This window comes from Ipomoea triloba, chromosome 9 (genome assembly GCF_003576645.1).
Source record: "Ipomoea triloba cultivar NCNSP0323 chromosome 9, ASM357664v1".
Lineage (NCBI taxonomy): Eukaryota > Viridiplantae > Streptophyta > Magnoliopsida > Solanales > Convolvulaceae > Ipomoea > Ipomoea triloba.
The window spans coordinates 1,430,450-1,450,842 of NC_044924.1; the positions used below are offsets into that span (position 1 = coordinate 1,430,450).

Genomic DNA, 20,393 nt, shown 5'->3' on the forward strand with positions numbered 1-20,393 from the left:
GATGAGAGAGAGAGGGATGGACTATGCGGGTCGGGTTGTATTGTTCCAAGTATTTTGTGCTCACCCCAATTAACCCATTTCCTAAGCCCGACTGAGAGGGGCTGGGGCCTGGAAGCCTGTTAGTAGGGGTCAGATAATGGGCCTATATGGCCAATTTTCTCTGTGCATTTTTTGTGCAATCTGTTCAAAAATTGTTCAAGCTTGAGAAGCCCAATCATATCCTGCATATATATTTCACAGAGCCCATTAACAAGAGAAAATATCAAGAAGGGGCCTACTATTTTCCATGGCTAGTGACTGCGGGGTTTATTCAGTGCACACACTCGAGTAGTGACTACATATTTCTTTCATCGCTCAAAAAGGAGGCCTCCTATTTAAGATACAATCATTATATCATAGATTTTTTTTGTTTTTATTTTTTAATAATATCATAGATTTGTATGGCCCACCTTGCACACCATGTGCAATGTGGACGGTGGACCCTATCCAAATTATGTAACTGCAGGTTGTAGTTAACATATATCTAAGTATCTAACTTCAGTTAACAGATTATGGGGGTGTTTGGCAACGGCTGATAGCTTATAGCTGATAGCTGGTTGGTTTAGCTAGTAGTTGATGGCTGATTGCGTTAACTGGTTTGACCAGCTGGTTGTATTAGCTGGTCATAAAAAACTGTTTGGCAAATTAGCTATTTACTAGTAGCTGATTGAATGTAAAATGACATTTAAGGGTATTATTATTATTATTATTATAAAATAACAAACAGACCACCCATTTAAAAGTAAATCCCATTGATTTTAAAGGATAAAATAGTCAATATACCCATTGTTCCAAACCAGCTGATACAAAAAGCTACATTCATTAGCTTTTCAATTTTCAACTTATTGGCCCAATAAGCCATTTGCCAAACACTTCAAAATAACTTATTGGTTGGTCAAAAAGCTCAACTTGGTCAAATAAGCTAAAATTTGGCTTATAAGCCAATAACCAAACACCCCCTATGTATACATTCTAAGGTTGTTTTAAGTTATAATATATGAACTGTAAGTAAATAAAATGAAAGTGCATAATATATTAACTGCAAATACATAATTTATATCAGTGTTCACAATGCACGTGATGAATCTTGGTCCATGATATAATGATTGTTCAAAATATTCAAACTTTACAGACTAGATGAATTTATTATTATTATTATTATTATTATTATTATTATTATTATTATTTTTTGTGTGGAAATTCTATGTTGCTTCTTGCAACTGGTACAAACTCAACAATTTTTTACATTCACTCTTGGTTATCCCGATAAAATTAGCACCTCGAAATTTTGTTTATTAATTATTGATAATTTAAGTTAATTCCCAAACATTTAGTTTTTTTTTTTTTTTGTTTTTATTGAAGTCATAGCAAATTTTATATATTAAATAAAAGTTATGTATATCAAGGCAACTAATATATACAAAATCAATACATGGCTAAATGGCAAGAAAAACATCAGTAAAGTAACTATGATTGCATTTTTCTACCACTATGATTCTATGATTCCCCTATTTACCCTAAAACATGTTTTTCATGTGATCACCGACAAAATCCTAAATTAGACTAATGAAAATTGTTGCAGAGGTGTGTAAAAGAATAAAAGATGTTATTAATGTCGAGAGTGTGTTTGGTTCATATTATCACATTTTCTTGTATAACATTTTACCAAATTTCACGTTACCTTGGCTTAATTTATAAACTAGGTAGGATTCCTAGTATTAACCTCGTTATTCCGACATCTGGTCCATGAGAAATAGTGACTTGTAGGAATCGAACTCGGGTTAATTATTTTCCACAAATTAAAAAGAGCTTACTTGCCAGTTGAGCTACCCATTGGGCAATACAAAAGGTACACACGTTTTTCATGCAAATAAAAGGGCCAATTGTTTGGCCGGCAAAACAGCAATTATTATTAAACCACCTGAATGAATTAGCTGCTGATGATAATAATTTAGCTTTTCCGAGTTATGTGGTCGCAAGAGACATGTATAATACGTCCCATTTACACAAAAAGTTGAGATGTTGAAACATATAAATTACATTGATGACTATATAGTTCATAAAAAGTGAATTTTATTTTGAAATATTTTTACAATTAAATTACAAAATATATTTTGTATTAGTTAATTAATCATTCAAAATAATTTTATCACATAAAATATTATAAATTTCACAATTAATATACAATTATAATTATGAATAGTAAAATATGAGCCTAGCAAGATGGCCTAAGTGAGAAAATTGACCAACAAATTGTTGGTCAAAAGTTCAAAACTATGGTCCGGTCCGAATATATGAAAAGACCAAACCACGGATTCTGTCTTTCAATTATATCATATAAACCAAGATTCACCTTATATTTATGTATCTTATACAAAATAATATTTAAATGGCAAAAACTTGTGTGAGACCGTCTCACCATGAGTCGGGTCGGGTCGGACCATGATGTAAATGTAACACTTATGTGCACAAATGTCATACTTATATGCTCAAATGTAATACTAATCAAGAATAACATTTGTGTTACTTATTAGGGTAAATGTAATACTTTTAAGGGAAAATACAATACTTTTACATTTCGATTTAAAAGTATTACATTTTTCCTCAAAAGTATTATATTTGCCCTTGTAAGTGAGAGACATTTGTCAACATTACTTATTATGAAAAATGTATTACTTTTTCTCTTATAAGTAACAAAAATCGTATTTTTTTTTAGTGTTATATTTGAGCATATAAGTGTGAGATTTGCACATATAAGTATGGCATTTGCATGGTACTTTGACCCGACCTGATCCGTCTCACGAATAAGGATCCGTGAGACGGTCTCACACAAGTGTGACCCAATTTAAATTATACATGTATAATTAACATCATATCAAAAATTTAACTGATTATATGTATTATGTAAATAAATTTAAAGCACACAATATATTAATTACAGACACATAATATGTTAACTACAAACGCATATTCCGTAATTAACACATTATGTGCCTATTGCTTAGCTACAGTTACATTAATCTATTATGTGCCTATAATTAACACATTATGTGTTAATAGTTAACAAAGTAAGTGTTTAAATGCATTTACATGCATATAATTTATTAACGGAATGCATATAATGTGTTAGCAACAGACATAATTTTTTTACTAAGATCTACGTTGCAATGAAACGGTCTAAATCAAGTAAATAGTTGGATAAAATCTGTCATAGTTACACTAGAAGGACCATTTAATCTGTTTTTTTTTTTTAATACTTTTTAGAGACAATTATAGAACCACACAACTGTACGGTGTGAATGCGATAAACCTCGTGATGAACATCTGCAAAGGACGGTCGTTTGAAGTTTGAACAACGTTAGTACTACTACAGTAGAGATTATTGGGGGTTGGCACTCCATAGTCATTGGGGGCATAAACCTTGTAGCTCTACGTTGGAGCTCTCGTTCCGTATACTCCGTACTCCCATTTCAACACAGCTGTTCCCTACACGTGCAATATAATTTTATTAGTGGAAACGCAAGGAAATTAAAAAAAAAAAAAAAAAAACAGTGCTCGAAACAAAAACAATTTTCTGACCAAATAATAATTGGTCCATTCTTAGTGGTTCCACCTACATGAATACACGGGAGCCTGATAGCGGGGACGATGTTTCCTTGACGCCGGGGGAAGGCAATGGGAGAATCCCAAAATACCCCTTTCAAAATCACATCCTTCACGTGCAGATGGATGGATGGCATTTGCTCTAAATTCTAATCTAATCATGCATATATATGCGGTACTGGCCTGGTCATACTTTTTGACTTTGAAATCAAACTTCCATATCAACAACCCCTACGAAGTTTCAATACTCCTTCCTCAATCCCACGTTTCCTCAACTTTCGCTACTATTCTAGGATTTTGAAGAGATCGATAAAGACTCTGTGTTTTTGGGTGCCATAGATCTTTAATCTTTTTTTTTCTTTTTTTTTTTTTGACATGAAAACAACTGTTTAATCCTCCTCTCATATCCTCAAATCAGTAATAGTCTTCTTTCTCTACCTCCTGGCCCACGTAACCCTTAGCCGAGGTTGAACCACAAAGAGTCAACAACGTATTCATTGAGACTTGATCTCATGATCACTCATATGGGAGAGTCACTACATGTCAGGGTGTTTGGCCTGATTTATTATCTTAGTCGTTAGATAATAATGATTAATGATATAATTTATATTAAATGATTGGTATTGCATAAAATCCACCAAAAAATAAGGAAAAAAGAAACATTCTCATTTTGTAAAATTAAAGCACTATTTTTTTCTTCAAATCAATCTTACTTCATGACATTTTCGTACAAACTCAATTTCCACAAAAAAAAGTCCCTACACACAATTATTTGAGCGTTCATGTTGGGCCGACTCCATAAACCAACAACCACATTAACCTCTTCAATTCATTAACCACAATTAGCTCACAGCTACATAAATCCGGATGAATTGAATGAGCTTCTAATTCGTGACGCTTCAAATTTTACTACTAGTAGACGTCACTAACCTCTCGGGACCTTACGGCCCCTCTCTCTCACCCAAAAAAAAAAAAAAAAAAAAGAAGTCGCCATATTCATTCAAGTAGGGTACACCTAACACCGTGGCCGGAGATCTAATCCTTGATAGTGAGTTAGTTGAAAAAGGAAAAAAAAGAGCATGCCATGCATTTATTTGAATTTAATGCTTGTAATTGGTTTCGAACATTGGATAGGCCTGAGGTGCGAAATGTTTGTTTCATGTATCATTCCTTAGGCATAGTTGGGGTCAAGTGGCCACGGGGAGGCAGGGGACGATTGAGAAATGAAATTAATTTTGTTGGTGGACAAGAAAACCTAACTGTCGGTTAGAAATTCGAATTGTGTCCCTGTTTTATTTGCTCCGTCCGTGACTAAATAAATCGATCTATATATAGGGCTGCTGAACAATTATGATAAAAAAGGGTTTGTAAAATCCTACCTTGTTTATTATTATAGTCTAAAAAATAAATTTGGTCTATTTTGATTATTTTCTTAGTTTGAGACGGTCAGCTATTACCTATTGGCTCGGACTCGAGTTTGAGCCCGAATTTAACCGGTTTGATTTTAAATTCACGTTTCAATTAAAAATAAACTTATATATATATATATATATATATATATATATATATATATATATATATATATATATATGTGTGGCTCGCGAGTGGCTCGCCTAAGATATTAGAACTCGAGCTCGAATTTGACCGAGCGGCTTGCCAGTTGCTCGGCTCATTTACACACGTAGGTTGAATGATAAATAAAGAGCAGAGGGAGGGACAAAGACAAAAGGCGAGCATAGTTAATAATAAGGTTAGTTACGTTGCTGGTGACACATTTTACCACATTTTACTAATACTCCAAAGCGTTTGCGTTTAGGCCTAATCAATATCCCAATTAGGCGACACACAAGTTAAACCGGCCAGCTAATCTTAGTTTTTGTGTTTGAACAATTATGTTGGGGTGTTATCATCATCATCATATATGTTGTGATGGACTTACCTATCGTGACTCATGAGGTTGACGTTTTCATAACCAAATGCATGCATAGCATCAGCTATTATAATTGGAGTTCGGTTAGAAAAGGTAACCATTCCAACATCACCCATTTTTGCTTTAACATCTAAGATGACAAGAATCGCTTTGCCATGTCCCATTTCTCCCTTTTGGATATACTTTCTTGATAAGTCACCTTCCTCGACCCTTCTCTTTTCCATTTAAACCTAACCAAGAAAACAAAGTTAAAGTTGCAGACATGGTCTGCTTCTTTAATTTTATCGATCTCCCCCTCTCTCTTATTTGGATTCCATCTTCTTTTATTCCCATTCGTCCGTATTATTTTGACTGTTGAAAATTGCATAATTGAGTATATGTAAAAGACTAAAAGCAGTGTAATTTTTTGTTCCTTTTTCTGGATGACATGGGAAGCCCATAATCACTACTTGAGAGTATGTATTGGTAAATTTTTTAAGGAGACCCTACACGATGAGCTTGAATTCACTGAAAAGGTATTAACAAGAATAGAACTCGTGACTTTTATGTACAACAATCATACTTCACATACATACTAATGTACAAGACTTTGACTGTTTAAAAAATGCATTATTGTGTATGTTAAAGCAGTGTAATGCAGGAAATCTGCAACCAATACTTGAAGGCGTGTATTGGTAATAAAATTCTCAAACATGAGAGATAAACCACACTATGAAGACCATATGCAATGGTTGTGCTCGATTGAAAGGGTGCTAACAAGAATACAACTTGTGATATTTTAGTACAAATTAAAATTAATGTTTCATTGTTCATACATGTACTCCACATTTTAATGTATGGTTTAGGTTGAATTGTATAAAACCCTTTGAATTGTTATGGATAGTGTTAAATTACCTCTCGAATTTGACTTGCCGGCCAGTCTCCGTTCAAAAGCTCAATATACGTTATTAAAGTATACAAAGTAGTTAGGCAAGTTTAATTTCTAGTGCAATATTCAACGCGAAGTGTTACAAATTCAATCGGGTCATTACCGTCCACATACGTGTGTCAACTATCATATACTCTGTATTTTTAGAGCTTCCGTGAAATATGAGTAATATTCATAAAAGGAAATATTAACTACCATATCGATAGTATTAAACTATTAATTGTACTAAACATTATCCGCACTTATATATTTTTCTTATGTGTGGTGCATTGGTGCATTTTTGAACATCGTATGATGTATTTTTGCATACATAATGGTGAATCTGCACCGGTTACAAAGGAAATATTGTCCGCATTTGAACTAATATCTATATATATTATCGGTGCAAGTTTGTCGTAGGAGTGGTTGCCAAAAGAATGAAATACGGAGTAACATTTTTTACCTCTATGTGTGAATATCAATATATCACAGACGTTGGAATTAATGACCGATTTGGCCTTTTAATTATAGCAAAATTATCGATTTGATCCTTGATTATAATTATTATCAAATTAAGTCCTCAACTTTAAAATTTTTACCCAATTCCATCCTCCTGTCAATTTGAGGCGTAAAATGATAGTCAATTTGAGTCGTAGGATGATAACAGATGAAGAAATTGGGTACAATTTTTTTAAGTTGAAGATTTAATTTGATAAGAATAATAGTCAATGATTAAATTAATAATTTTGTTAATTGTTGTAGTCAAAGAATCAAATTGTCCATTAACTCTTGGTGTTGTATCTATCAAAGTTAGTGCAATTATATCATTTGTGCATCTAAATTACGACACGTTAACACAGAAACAGTGTCGTCGTTTTCCCGAATTTTCAATAATTAGGACTTTCGTTACATGGAGATAGCTACGGATATGTTCGGATCGCACAAGCAAAGAAATTTTAGACGTGCATGATGGGGCAAGTTATTACTGCCACTATATTTTACTTTGTTTCTCTACGACAAGAAACTATCAACTTCAATTTCAACAACAACCAAATTTCCAACCGACCCGCCGGGTTTACTTTGAAAATCCACATTATATTCAATCACTACCCACCTTCTTCTCTGTCTTACACGCTTTTTTTTTTTAATCTTTATTATTTAATTTCGCCAGTTTTTAATGGAATAATGTCTATTTTGTAGCGGTAAAGGAGACCAGAAACCAAAAGCGATGACAAACACAAAATAATATAAAACTGCGTGCTAACTACTCCGTTGTAGACTAAGCAAATGCCAATATTTGTTGTATTTTTATATTTATTAGATTCTAGTAAATAAATCAAATCAATAATATATGAATTATATCATATGCATTTTTTTTGAAGTGTCATTTTCGGGTATCACATCACTCTATATAATTCTAATTATTTAATGATATGTCAATTTAATTTTTGGTTGTTTAATTAATTAATGACATTCTGATAATAATAAAAAAGTGAAAACTCAAGACCAACCACTGGAATATAAAGATAAGAGTAGCATGTCATTAATTAAGTAGATTTTTTAATGTATAGAGTAATGATGTGATATTTCAAATATATTTTAATTTGATTAGGTTTTGAGGCTCCCAATAACCAACAGACCAAACCAATTCAATGGGTCAAGGGAGACGAAGCCCGATGGTCAAGTCTTTTGGGCTCCCGTTTAATTGGTAAGACTGACGACTCACATATATTCAGTTAGTGGAGTAGCTAGAAACTAAGCATGATGTGTCGCTTGATAGGATTACTGTATAAATTGACCAACTATCATTCTCCACCATTAAAAATGCGCTATGTTGATCCCACATGCCATGATCCATTGTATATATCGTTGCCTCATTGGTAAGTGTTTCAAATATAAATAAAATGTCAGTACTCACCCCGAGGATCATCTTAATTATATACTCGATATTATACATTGTACTACACAGTTACACTTTTATTTTATCACCTACCATTCATCATAATACTCATTTAATCTATACATTCTCATTTCTACATCTCCTATTTCATAATGTTAACTATAAATCTTTACCCCCGATCTAATTTACACTATCATAATTCCTACTCCTATCAAATTAACTATACAACCATATCTCCTCTAATGGGAGGTAGACTGATAGGTGGGATTATATATATATGTGTGTGTGTGTATTTCTCTTTCTTTTAAACTTTATTGTGTTATTTATAAGAAAGAGACTTGTATACTGATGACTATACAAAATATATGGATAGATAATTAAGAAAATTTGGAAATTATAATTAATATAGTGACCTACATATGCCCCACGCCACAAAGAAAAACAATAATAAATAAATAAATAAAATAAAAGAAGATACTCCGAGTGGTAGTGATACCTTCAGAAAATTATTATTATTTACCTCATCAAATAAATAAATAAAAATTGATTTAGAAAAAACAGGTAAACTACTATAGGCATAGCCATGGTCACATTGTAAAAATTGTTTAATGTTAAGTCGGTTGCATTATTGTGGCGGTTATTAAACTAATCATGTTTAGTTATACTACTGGCTAGTTATATTTGTTGAAACGTGATTTAAAATTTGATTGCATATCAGTGAAGGAATCATCAATCAGTTTACATGAGGGGTTTGAATAAATTAGTTTAATTAATAATTACATGAGGGATTAATTAATGGGATAAAGTATATATCAATATATCATGGAGCAACTGTGGAGAATGGAGATATTGGCCTTCCGAGATCGTTGAAATCGAACAAGTGGTACTCGTTGAGCAACGAGCCAACGAGGCATGTACGATAATGTCCTATGCTCCCCCTGAAATTGTGCTTTAGCTTACTCATTAATCAAACAGAGTATAATATTATTTATTTATTTCTTTATTTTTGGATGTCGAGAGAAATCTCGACCATTATCTGAGCGTGTGCACATGATAAATCTCGATTATGTTTAATAAATCGCAAATCACGCATAAGAAGTAAGTTGTATATGTACTAGAGAGACCATATGCAAATTAAAGTGTTAAATTAATGGTGTGTTTGGTTCATGAGGTTAGACACAAGGATTGATAATGAAAATCAAACACATTGTTTTGTTGACAACTTTTTAAAACATAAGTATATGATTTAATTATCCATATAATTAAAAAAAATCTATTACATAATTTAAATCATGTATAATTCCATTAATTCATCAGTCTCATTATCCATCCTCATTTCATTGCCTCCTCAGAACATGAGATTGGTGTTTTTAGAATTTTTTTGATTTTTTGTTAATATTATGCTTCTGAAGCCATCGTATTAGGATTAGTTGCTTTGGTTTTTTATTTTTGTATTTTTAAACCTTTAGTCCAATTAAAGGGTCATACATAACTAAACAAAAATATTGGTAATCATTTTAGTTTCAATATACTACTAAACAAACATGTAAACTACTTTCTCCAACACTCAACCTAATTATCAAGTGTTTTCAAAAAAAAAAAAATCTAATTATCAAGTATTTGATTCTGATTCTCATGTTGAAACTAAAACCCTAAAGGAGTGTTAATAAGAATCGATCGAGTTGCAGGTAATTGAAACATGAAATATGAGTTATTGAAGCTAGAAATGGGCGAAGTAATACATAATAGTTGGGTTTATCCAATACATATCTTCGGGATTAAAGCTGTGAATTTTTGTTGTCAAAAAAAAAAAAACATATTTATTTATTTAATTTTTTTAAACGTTTTGCTATTGAAACACGATTGTTACATGTTTAAACTCGTAGTGGTGAATACTCGAAATTGCTATGGCTAACTGCAATTGCAAACGCGTCAAAATATTGACACAATAATTTAAAAAGGTGGCGGGTCAAGTCAATAATTTTTACTCCGATCCGTATACTAAAGTGCGGTCGGTCCATCATCATCATCTTGTGGAAGATGCAGATTAGACGACAACCGGTAATCAATTTACGTGGCAGCAGCTATACTACATACTATACGGAGCTACGTTTGAACAACAATAACCGCCGCCTAAAAAAATTAAGGCTGTTCTCCGACCGTCGCCGCCGTAATGTTTTGACCGGTACGGCAGCAGCAATTTAATCCTGAGATTCAACGACACATGCTAATTGCTAACCTTAACACAAATTCCGGCCAGGAACCGCGCAGGAAATGACCCAGCACGTGATCCCTCAACCTTGCATGGATCTAATCCTTTTTTAATCCACTCCTTAATTCTACTGTGTTTTGCAGTAATCAACTAATTGTGATACAGCTAGCCACCACACTACTACAACATAAATCATTAATTCCTAATTACTTTGCGTATTAATTAATTAAACATAAGTAAGTTTATGATGCAATATCTATATAATATTGTTTTGTTCCATACGTTATTTCTGCAACGGAAAATGTGATGGGTATTTTAATTAAACAAAATTAAAGTAAGTTTATGATGCAAGATGAAGGATGAAATAATGACCAATAGTTAGGTGAGGATCGCACGGACTTATCTGATTCTTTGATTTGAATAATTTGATGGTTGTGATTAATTCTATGCAATATATTTAATTTTTCGCGTTCATTTTGTTGTGCATTGATACTCATTTTGTTGTGCATTCGGTCTCAGTCTGTTGTGCATTCGATCTCAGCCTGTTGTGCATTCATAGTGTGATTGTTGTGCAGTTGCATTCATATCTATTAGATCCGTCCAAATGGATGGTCTGAATTAGTCCACAAGGTCAGATTCTCACCTGATCCGGAACCTATTGTATATATTTATATAATATTGTTTTGTTCCATACGTTATTTCTGCAACGGAAAATGTGATGGGGATTTTAATAAAAAAACAAACTAAACAGGACTTAAGTGGCGTTCCAGAGTGAAGATAATTTATGTAATTTGGGTATTGGGTAATGTTGTGATGTCAGGAATTTGTTATTAATGAATATATTTGTCTTTAACGGATGAAACGGCCAAGTTCGCCGGCCGGCCGTCGTAATCGTGGTCCAACATTTTTACCGGAAAGCTGGCGCGTGGTTTGGGTGACGTAGTAGTTTGGGGTCCAAAGACCGAACCTCAAGCTGTACGCCCGGCTGAGGTGGCCGGTTTGGGGCCCACGTGTACCCTAGTGAGAGGGGCATGCAGACGTGGATGGGCCCCCACTGTGTCCCCTCTTCCCATTGCAACATGATATTACAAAATTGTCCACGACCTCTCTAGCTCCCGTCGACTTCCTTCCAACCTTCCAACCTTCTTTTTGTCTGTGCCGCCCACCGCGTAGGCCCCACCATGACATGGCACGTGACGTGGCTCCCTACTCTCCACTTCTCCTATTTAAACACTCATTCCCCTCAATCCTTTCCCTCACTACATTCTGCAATATTTCATTTCTCCTCAGCAGCCCATACTCAAACGCAAAACTTTCTCCCCCTCGCCTCTCTCTTAAATTAAAAAAAACTGTAATATTATATATATATAACTCCATAAATGGCGGTTGACTCCGTTTTAACGTCGCCGTTAGGTCCTCCGGCCTGCGAGAAAGACGCCAAGGCACTTCAGTTCATCGAAGATATGACCCGAAATGCCGATTCCGTTCAAGAGAGAGTGTGCGCCGAGATTCTTTCCAGGAATTCACAGACGGAATACCTTCAACGTTTCGGACTTAACGGCGCCACTGACCGGGAAACGTTTAAGGCCAAAGTTCCGGTTGTAACCTACGAGGATCTCCAGCCGGAGATCCAACGGATCGCTAACGGCGACCGCTCTCCTATTCTGTCTTCTCACCCCATCTCCGAGTTCCTCACCAGGTCAGTATATATATATATATATATATAATTAAAATATTACTAATTGGCTAACAAATTAAAAACAGAAAAATATCTTATATAAAAATATCATAAAATGCGGTTGATATTGACTGGCATGTGTATTTGTCAATTCAAACAGCTCTGGAACGTCAGCTGGCGAGAGAAAATTGATGCCTACTATCAAAGAGGAGTTGGATCGTCGTCAACTTCTTTACAGCCTTCTCATGCCTGTGATGAACCTGTACGTATTTTACACTAGTAAAAAATATTACTTCATAATATATAATCCTTACCAAATTGGTCAGATTGTCCAAAACAAATAATTATGAACAATCTTAACTGGTTTAGCTGGTTTAGCGTTTTGCCTAGAAAATAATGCTTTTATTATGTTTTAATAATATTTTGTTTGTTTTCTGTATGTAACAGTTATGTGCCTGGTTTAAACAAAGGAAAGGGGTTGTACTTCATGTTTGTGAAGTCTGAGACGAAGACGCCCGGAGGGCTTGTGGCCCGGCCCGTTCTTACCAGCTACTACAAGAGTGAGCACTTCAAGACCCGGCCTTACGACCCGTATAACGTGTACACCAGCCCGAATGAAGCCATACTTTGCCCGGACTCTTTCCAGAGTATGTACACGCAAATGCTTTGCGGGCTCTACGAGCGGGAGCAAGTGCTGCGACTTGGCGCGATTTTTGCGTCGGGTCTTCTCCGGGCCATCAGGTTCCTCCAGCTACACTGGGCGCAGCTGAGTAATGATATCCGGACTGGAACTCTGAGCCCGCACGTGACCGACCAGGCAATCTGTGAGTGCATGACCCGGGTCATGAGGCCCGACCCGGAGTTGGCGGAGTTTATAGTCCGGGAATGTTCCAAGGAGAACTGGGAGGGAATTATCACGAGAATTTGGCCGGGGACAAAGTATCTGGACGTGATCGTGACCGGAGCTATGGCGCAGTATATTCCGACGCTGGATTATTACAGCGGCGGGTTGCCGATGGCATGCACTATGTACGCCTCGTCGGAGTGTTATTTCGGCCTGAATCTCAACCCCATGTGTAAGCCTTCAGAAGTGTCGTACACAATCATGCCAAATATGGGCTACTTCGAGTTCCTCCCACACGACCAAAACTCAGACGGGTTCACCCGTGACTCGCCGCCCCGACTCGTTGACCTCGTGGACGTCGAGGTCGGAAAAGAATACGAACTTGTAATCACAACTTACGCGGGCCTGTGCCGCTACCGAGTCGGCGACATCCTCCGAGTCACCGGGTTCCACAACTCGGCCCCGCAGTTTCACTTCGTGAGGCGAAAGAACGTCCTGCTCAGCATCGACTCGGATAAAACCGACGAGGCCGAGCTGCAGGGCGCCGTGGAGAGCGCGTCGAAGCTCCTAACCGAGTTCAACACGAGCGTGGTTGAGTACACGAGTTATGCCGATGCGAATACCATCCCGGGGCATTACGTCATATATTGGGAGCTGTTAATGAAGGACCCAGCCCACTCGCCCAGCAAGGAGGTGTTGGATCAGTGCTGTTTAGCCATGGAAGACTCGCTCAACTCGGTGTACCGACAGGGCCGAGTCGAGTGCAACTCAATCGGGCCCCTGGAAATCCGAGTCGTGAAAAGCGGCACGTTCGAAGAGCTGATGGACTACGCGATCTCCCGAGGCGCGTCGATTAATCAATACAAGGTTCCCAGATGTGTTAGCTTCGCACCCATCATGGAACTCCTCGACTCACGAGTGGTTTCGTCGCACTTCAGCCCCTCTCTGCCACGTTGGACTCCTGAAAGGAAATGTTGACCCGACCTAGTCAACCCGAAGTCATTTAGGCCCTCTCAGTTTTTTTCTTTTATTTTCTTTTTTTATTTTTTATTTTCTATGTCACCTTTTGTGATTAGATTTTTGATTGTATCTAGATTAGGACGTTTGGGAAGAATTAGGTTCTGCTGTCTCATGAATGCTTTAACATGTGAAAAGGATGTAATATCCCATGCTTGTTCAAATCAACTGTTTCTTTCGTCCAAGCAACTAATGCATTATGGCACTATTGACTAAGATAATTATTTATCTTCTATATAAATATTCATCTCTCTTTTAATTTTTGTCAAAAATCAATATAAAAAAATACGAATATAGAATAAGTAGTGTTAAAGTTTATAATATATCTCGAGTCAAGACTGCTTAATCGATCATATTGAATATAGTTTTATTGAGAGACAAGGTTGCTATAAAAAAATATTTTTATTTTTTTTAGTGTATGCGTGTAAAAGCTTAACCCTTATTCAAGGTGATACAAGTTTATTTATACATGAGATTGAGGGCTTAATTTAGGTAACCCAAATCTACCATAAATACAACTGATTTTCCAACTTGATCGGTTCTATCATCCTGCCTTCACAAGTGTTTGCACCCATGTCTCTTTTAGCCTGCTTGCCCATGCCCTCTTGATCGAGTGACCAACTGGACAGTACTCGTTCAATTGGTACCTTGCCTTCTGCACCCGACTTTCCCGCTAACTTTGCATATCTTCCCTTGTCTAATCCGACGGGATATATGCCCATCTCATCAATATGCATTACAGTAATTGATTGACCTCGACTCAATCTTAAATTCTAGTTACACTTTTTTTTTTTTTAAAGATATAGTGCACACATATGATGAGCATTAACCAGTAATAGTGGGGTCATCTTAACCAACCCATCTAGCTACTTAACTAAGCCTCATCCAACATATAATGTTGGTAACAGAATAGTAATCATCATCGGCTTGCATTTTAAATCTTGTCATGTCGGCAACAACTTAATAATTATCTGCTTAGCTTGTATTTCAAGTCTTGGTCGAAGCTTCTTGCTTGCTGCGCATTAACACAAGGAAGATTAGAGCTTTAAGCTAGCTTAGCAAGAATCGAGACAGAATTGAAGTTAATATTAAGAAAAAATTATTAAGTATTTAATAAATCATTAATTATTGGATCAAAGATAACTAAATTGTGTATGGGAATTGTATTGTATGTTTGGCAGCCGCCGGCCGCCGGCGGTTGACCTGGGACAGAATATCCAATGGCGACTTTCATGAAATTCAAAAACCATTTGATGTTTGCACTTTAATGTAAGGCTGCCAACTCAGTGCAATTAATTGTCCGGCATAAAGAATGAATGGAAATTATAACGGAAATTTGCATTTTTCGCTTCTAAGTTATAGGATAATTGTAAAATTCGTCTAAGAGTGTCGGCCATATTCACTTTTCGTCTCTAAGTTAACATTGACGTTGTAATTTTCGTTCTTGAGTTATATTAAATTGTAAATTTTGTCCCTACTATTTTATTAGTAAAGGGACAAAAAGTGCAACGTTGATAACTTAGAGACGAAAAGTGAGCATGATCAACACTTATGAATGAATTGTACAGTTATCATATAATTTAGGGATAAAAGTGTAATTTTCCAAATTATAATTAAGGATAAGGAAGCTGCGAAGGCATTTGATTGTTAATTGGTTAATGGGGCCGTGGCCAAGGGGTTATGCATAACATTATTATTTATTATAACAAAATACTCCCTCTGTCCCATTTTACCTGTCTTACTTTCCTTTTTAGTTTGTCTCAAAATGTTGTCTTCTTTCCAAAATTGAACATCACCATCATTCTACTTTTCCCAATTTACCCTTGTAACTTTTGCTTTATTTATTGCTTTTATTTCCAAGAGTGAAAAAGTTAGGGGCATAATTGAAAAACACATCACATTTACTTTAATTTCTTAAAAAGTGTGCAAAAAGCAAATGAGATATCCAATTTGGGACGGAGGGAGTAATTTTTAGTGGTAGAAATTTTGCCAAGAAATGACAGAATAATTACACTGAAATTTTGGTAGGTGAAATGTTTGAATTATCTTACCAAAATAGACGACAATATTCAAAGCCAAAACTATCCTAGTTTGTACTTGATGATATCAATATGTCGGATATCATATTTATCCACTATCCTATTTACTATTTTTTTTTTCATATTAGGAAAAAAAAATTAGATAGAACAAAGTATAGTCACGAGACTCTAATATTATTCACGGTTAAAATGAATTGTGGTCTATCTCGATAGGAATCATTCAAAATCTGCAAATTAAATCAAGTTATACATTGTCTGATCTGTATGTGTTGTCAATAAGTCTGCACATGAATTAACTTCGATCAATTCGTTATGAATATGTTTGACACAACGCACTTGTTTTCGTTGTAATTATATATAGAATGCGACAAATTAAAGATGATTGCATTTAGAAATAGCATGGATAATGTGTATATACAAGTATATATGACACACTACTGCCCATCATAACCTTTTCCAATTTCAACTATAACCCTTTAATTGTTCTTAAACTCTACATTATCGATCTATATGACTTTAATCCCAACACAATCAATTTATGATAAATAATTCAAAACTTTGCAAAGAGGTTCATGGTAACCGTCACCCTATATTGAAACTCACAAATCTATAATTCAACAATCATTATCATGTTCTCTGAATCTCTAATTATGAAATTATGAATAATTAATCCCTGATTCTTCTCTTTCGGAATACTTTAATTAGCTACGGTCCAAGCATGGTTTAAGAGGTCATGAAGATCACATTAGCAAAAGAATCTTAGCACAATATGTGAGAGTAATAATAAGGTCGTAAACTACGACCGGCCTAACTAGTTGCTGCCAATTAAGCTAGTCTATGTGAATTAGATCTTGCTCTGTGTATTTAATCCATAAGCACATGGCTATGGCATTGAATCCAATATTTAAAGTTTTCAATTCAATTTTGTTTTCCTGATTTAGCTAACTTTCTTCCTTCTCGATTTATGAAAAAGTTCCTAATCAATATTTAAATTAAAAGATACTTGAAATTGTGATCTAGATAAAGATTGCAGTATGACAATAGTTATCAAAATGCCATGAAGAGATAAAGCAATTCTCTCTGGATGAAGACTGTCTTATGATCCTATTTAGCAAATTAAAAGACTATAAGGAGATAAAACAGTTTAAGTTGCCCATAAACACCAAATATAGTTCTCACAATATATTTGAAACTTTTGCTAGACCAACTCGACTAGAGTTGTCCTTCTTCTTGGTTTAATCCCAACATACATGTCCATCTTGGCATCTAGCATTACATATATGCCATGAAATTCCATCAATATATAAATATATATATATATATATATATATATATATATATATATACACCTTTAATTTTAATTTGACTTTAATTTTAATTTGAAGGAAAGACATACATATGCAGTGTCTAGCGCAGCCCACTATATAACTAATGGATGGACTCACTTGATTCCACTAAAATTTTTATTCAAAAGTGTGTGTGTATATATACTATATAGAATTGTATATATCATGTCTCTTACAATTGTATGGTGGCTTAATTAGCTTTAAAAATTAGGAGAGGACAGAGTGTATAGATTATATTAACTAGCTATATAGGTTGAGAATAGAAATGAAAAACGTGCAAGTTGACAAAAATGTCTAACACTATTTCATATTTTGATAAGCTAACACTTATTGTAGGGGACATCACATCTTTTTCGTGTATGTACAAAAGTGTAGTTTGACAAAAATGTCTAACACTATTTCATATTTTGACAATTTTACACCTATTATAGGGAACATTAAATCTAAGATTCCCGTGTCGGTGTGTGAAAGTGTAGGTTGACAAAGATGTCCAACACAATTTCATATTTTTGACAATTTAGTGCCTATGTACATTAAATTTTTCCTATGTAAAAACGTAATTAGGTTAGTAAAAATGTCCAACACGATTTCATATTTTAATAAGTTAAACACGCAATGCAGGGGACATTAGGTCCTTTCTTTGTGTGTGTAGTCGTTTTTTTAATCTTTTAGTAAAGTTAAAAACACTGATGAAAAGGTAAAAGTTTATATTTAATGGTGTCAAAATGTCTAAGTATATGGAAAAAAATAACATGCATAAGAAGACAAACTGCTCTTTAACAAAACAATGAGCATATCTACCTACCGACCACTTTATACACAACTTCACTTTCTCTTCATCTTCTACACAATTACAATATTGATTTTTTTGTCTGTGTATGGTAAATTATATTGCGATTCACATTGAGTTAATACTAACTCAGAGGCTGGAACCCATTACCTTCTATTTGGGAGAGTCACTTCGTGTCATTAGACCACAATGTCACTTTTAAGTTGTATATAAAAAATAAACTTTAAAAAAATAAATTCTATGTCAATGGCCGACCTTGTTTACCATATCAATCACGAGATAAATCTCGCTTTTATATAATGCCTACAAATTATACGAGAAAGGCATACCTAAATAAACCGCACTAGAAAAACTATGTATCAAGAGCTCAACGTTGTTGATAAAAATTGAAGAATCAAACACATAACTTTTAAGTACGAGAATCATGTTTTGTCTACTCCGCGACCTTTTAATCAACCCATTACAACATTTACTTTAACCTTTTGGAAAGATTATGAATTTTTTTTCACCTAAAAAAAAAAAAAGAAACAAAAAACTTTATTCTAATTTGGAATAATGAAGTGAACGGCCATGGTAGTATTCAATGTACGTGGCCTTAGCTTTAATTCACTTATCGTCTACCTCACTGCCTTCATGTCTGTGCTTTTATTGTCAAGATGTTGTGCTTTCTTATTGCATGCAGTTTCAGCGGCTATAAACCAACCGGCCGGCCGGCAACCAAAGCTTCCCATGCATGCAATACGGTCGCCATATGAAAAAGTACGTGGTTAATAATGTTCTGAAAGAACCACGCAGGGTCGGTAAATTTTTGGCTTTTTGTCTCAACCTTTTGTCTGCAAGGATCCATCTTTAATTTGAAAATTCGGGTCCACTTACAAGAATTTACTTTCGATCTTAAAAAATCTTAAAAAGTGTTACCGTTATTTTGCCATATTAGGCTCTTCGATCCCAACTCACCATCTAAAGCTGTCAAAACAGACTGTCGGGCCTATATTTTGCTAGCCCACGGGCTAGACTGGCAGTAAGTTTTACCATTTGTACACTAGATGGCACGGGCTAAAAAATCTGCTCTTTGACAGGCCTATGTTTTCGAAACCCACCCTTATTTAAGTATTAAGTAAGGGCGGGTGTGTCGGCCCGAATGAGCAAAATCCATTTTGACGACTCTGTAAGAATCACTCAATTCCTTCGACCTTGTTGCTACCTTTGAGATACGTGAAGCATGTTAATTACCATAGCCTTATATTCGTATAAACATGCATGCATCCTTCACAAGGTAAACTATCTCCCTACATCAGTCATTTAGTAACATCTAGATTTCGTGTTTATCTATAAATATTATATTTATCCACGAAAAATGACCAACATTCTATTATTGTAATTAATAACACGCCAAAAGCCAAAAGTGATACAATGTATTTGGATTAATTCTGAATTTTCCGACAAGATGGAATTTGTTGGTGAACTTTGTGGATAATCTGAAAGTTTGTTGTAGTGCATTTTCCATACAAATGCCGTGACAATAAGTGTATATATATATATGGATCTAGGATTAAGCAATAAAAACATTATCTATCATGATAAACCTTTAATATATTATTTGGAATCATTGTACTAATAACAGAAGACATCATGTTACACTCACATGCCATCCTTCCACGTGATCTTCCACTCTTTAGGACCAACCGTGCAATTTTACATATAAAATGTCCAAGGATTGGGTTGGCCCATTAAAAAATAAAAATAATAAATTTCTCGTGGGACGGGCTGAGTCATCTGAAGTGGGTTGGCCCGTTTAGAATTATATTTATAGATTCTGCGCTGACTCGCCACGTGGGCGGCCCGCTTGAATAAAACACAACTAATGATGCTCTAGAAGAAAATTAATAAATAATTAAATATTATGCAATTTTTTATTTATTTAAAATTATGATATATTCAATAATCAACCACATGAATTTTTTTTTGATTTTTAAAATAGTACAAACAAAATGGTTTGATTTTTTGTTGATGGGGATGATATTTTTTGGAAAATTTTATTTTTATAAGTGAAATTTTTTTTGTGGGGTTCACATTTTGAGAATTGAA

General features: G+C 34.8%; 1 protein-coding gene and 1 long non-coding RNA gene across 2 annotated transcripts; one reads left to right on the plus strand and one right to left on the minus strand.

Annotated features, from left to right (window-relative positions):
• Positions 1-3,214: 3,214 nt before the first annotated feature.
• Positions 3,215-3,820, minus strand: LOC116028399. Its single transcript, XR_004100140.1, has 2 exons — positions 3,657-3,820; positions 3,215-3,525 (listed from the first exon to the last, which is right to left on the minus strand). It is a non-coding gene; the product is annotated as an uncharacterized LOC116028399 (long non-coding RNA).
• An 8,043-nt stretch (positions 3,821-11,863) lies between these two features.
• LOC116030213 (probable indole-3-acetic acid-amido synthetase GH3.1) lies at positions 11,864-14,351 on the plus strand. The gene is made up of 3 exons (XM_031272389.1): positions 11,864-12,290; positions 12,430-12,531; positions 12,717-14,351. Exons 1-3 carry the CDS (start codon positions 11,971-11,973, stop codon positions 14,089-14,091), a joined length of 1,797 nt encoding a protein of 598 aa, XP_031128249.1. The 5' UTR covers positions 11,864-11,970; the 3' UTR covers positions 14,092-14,351.
• The last annotated feature ends 6,042 nt before the right edge of the window (positions 14,352-20,393 follow it).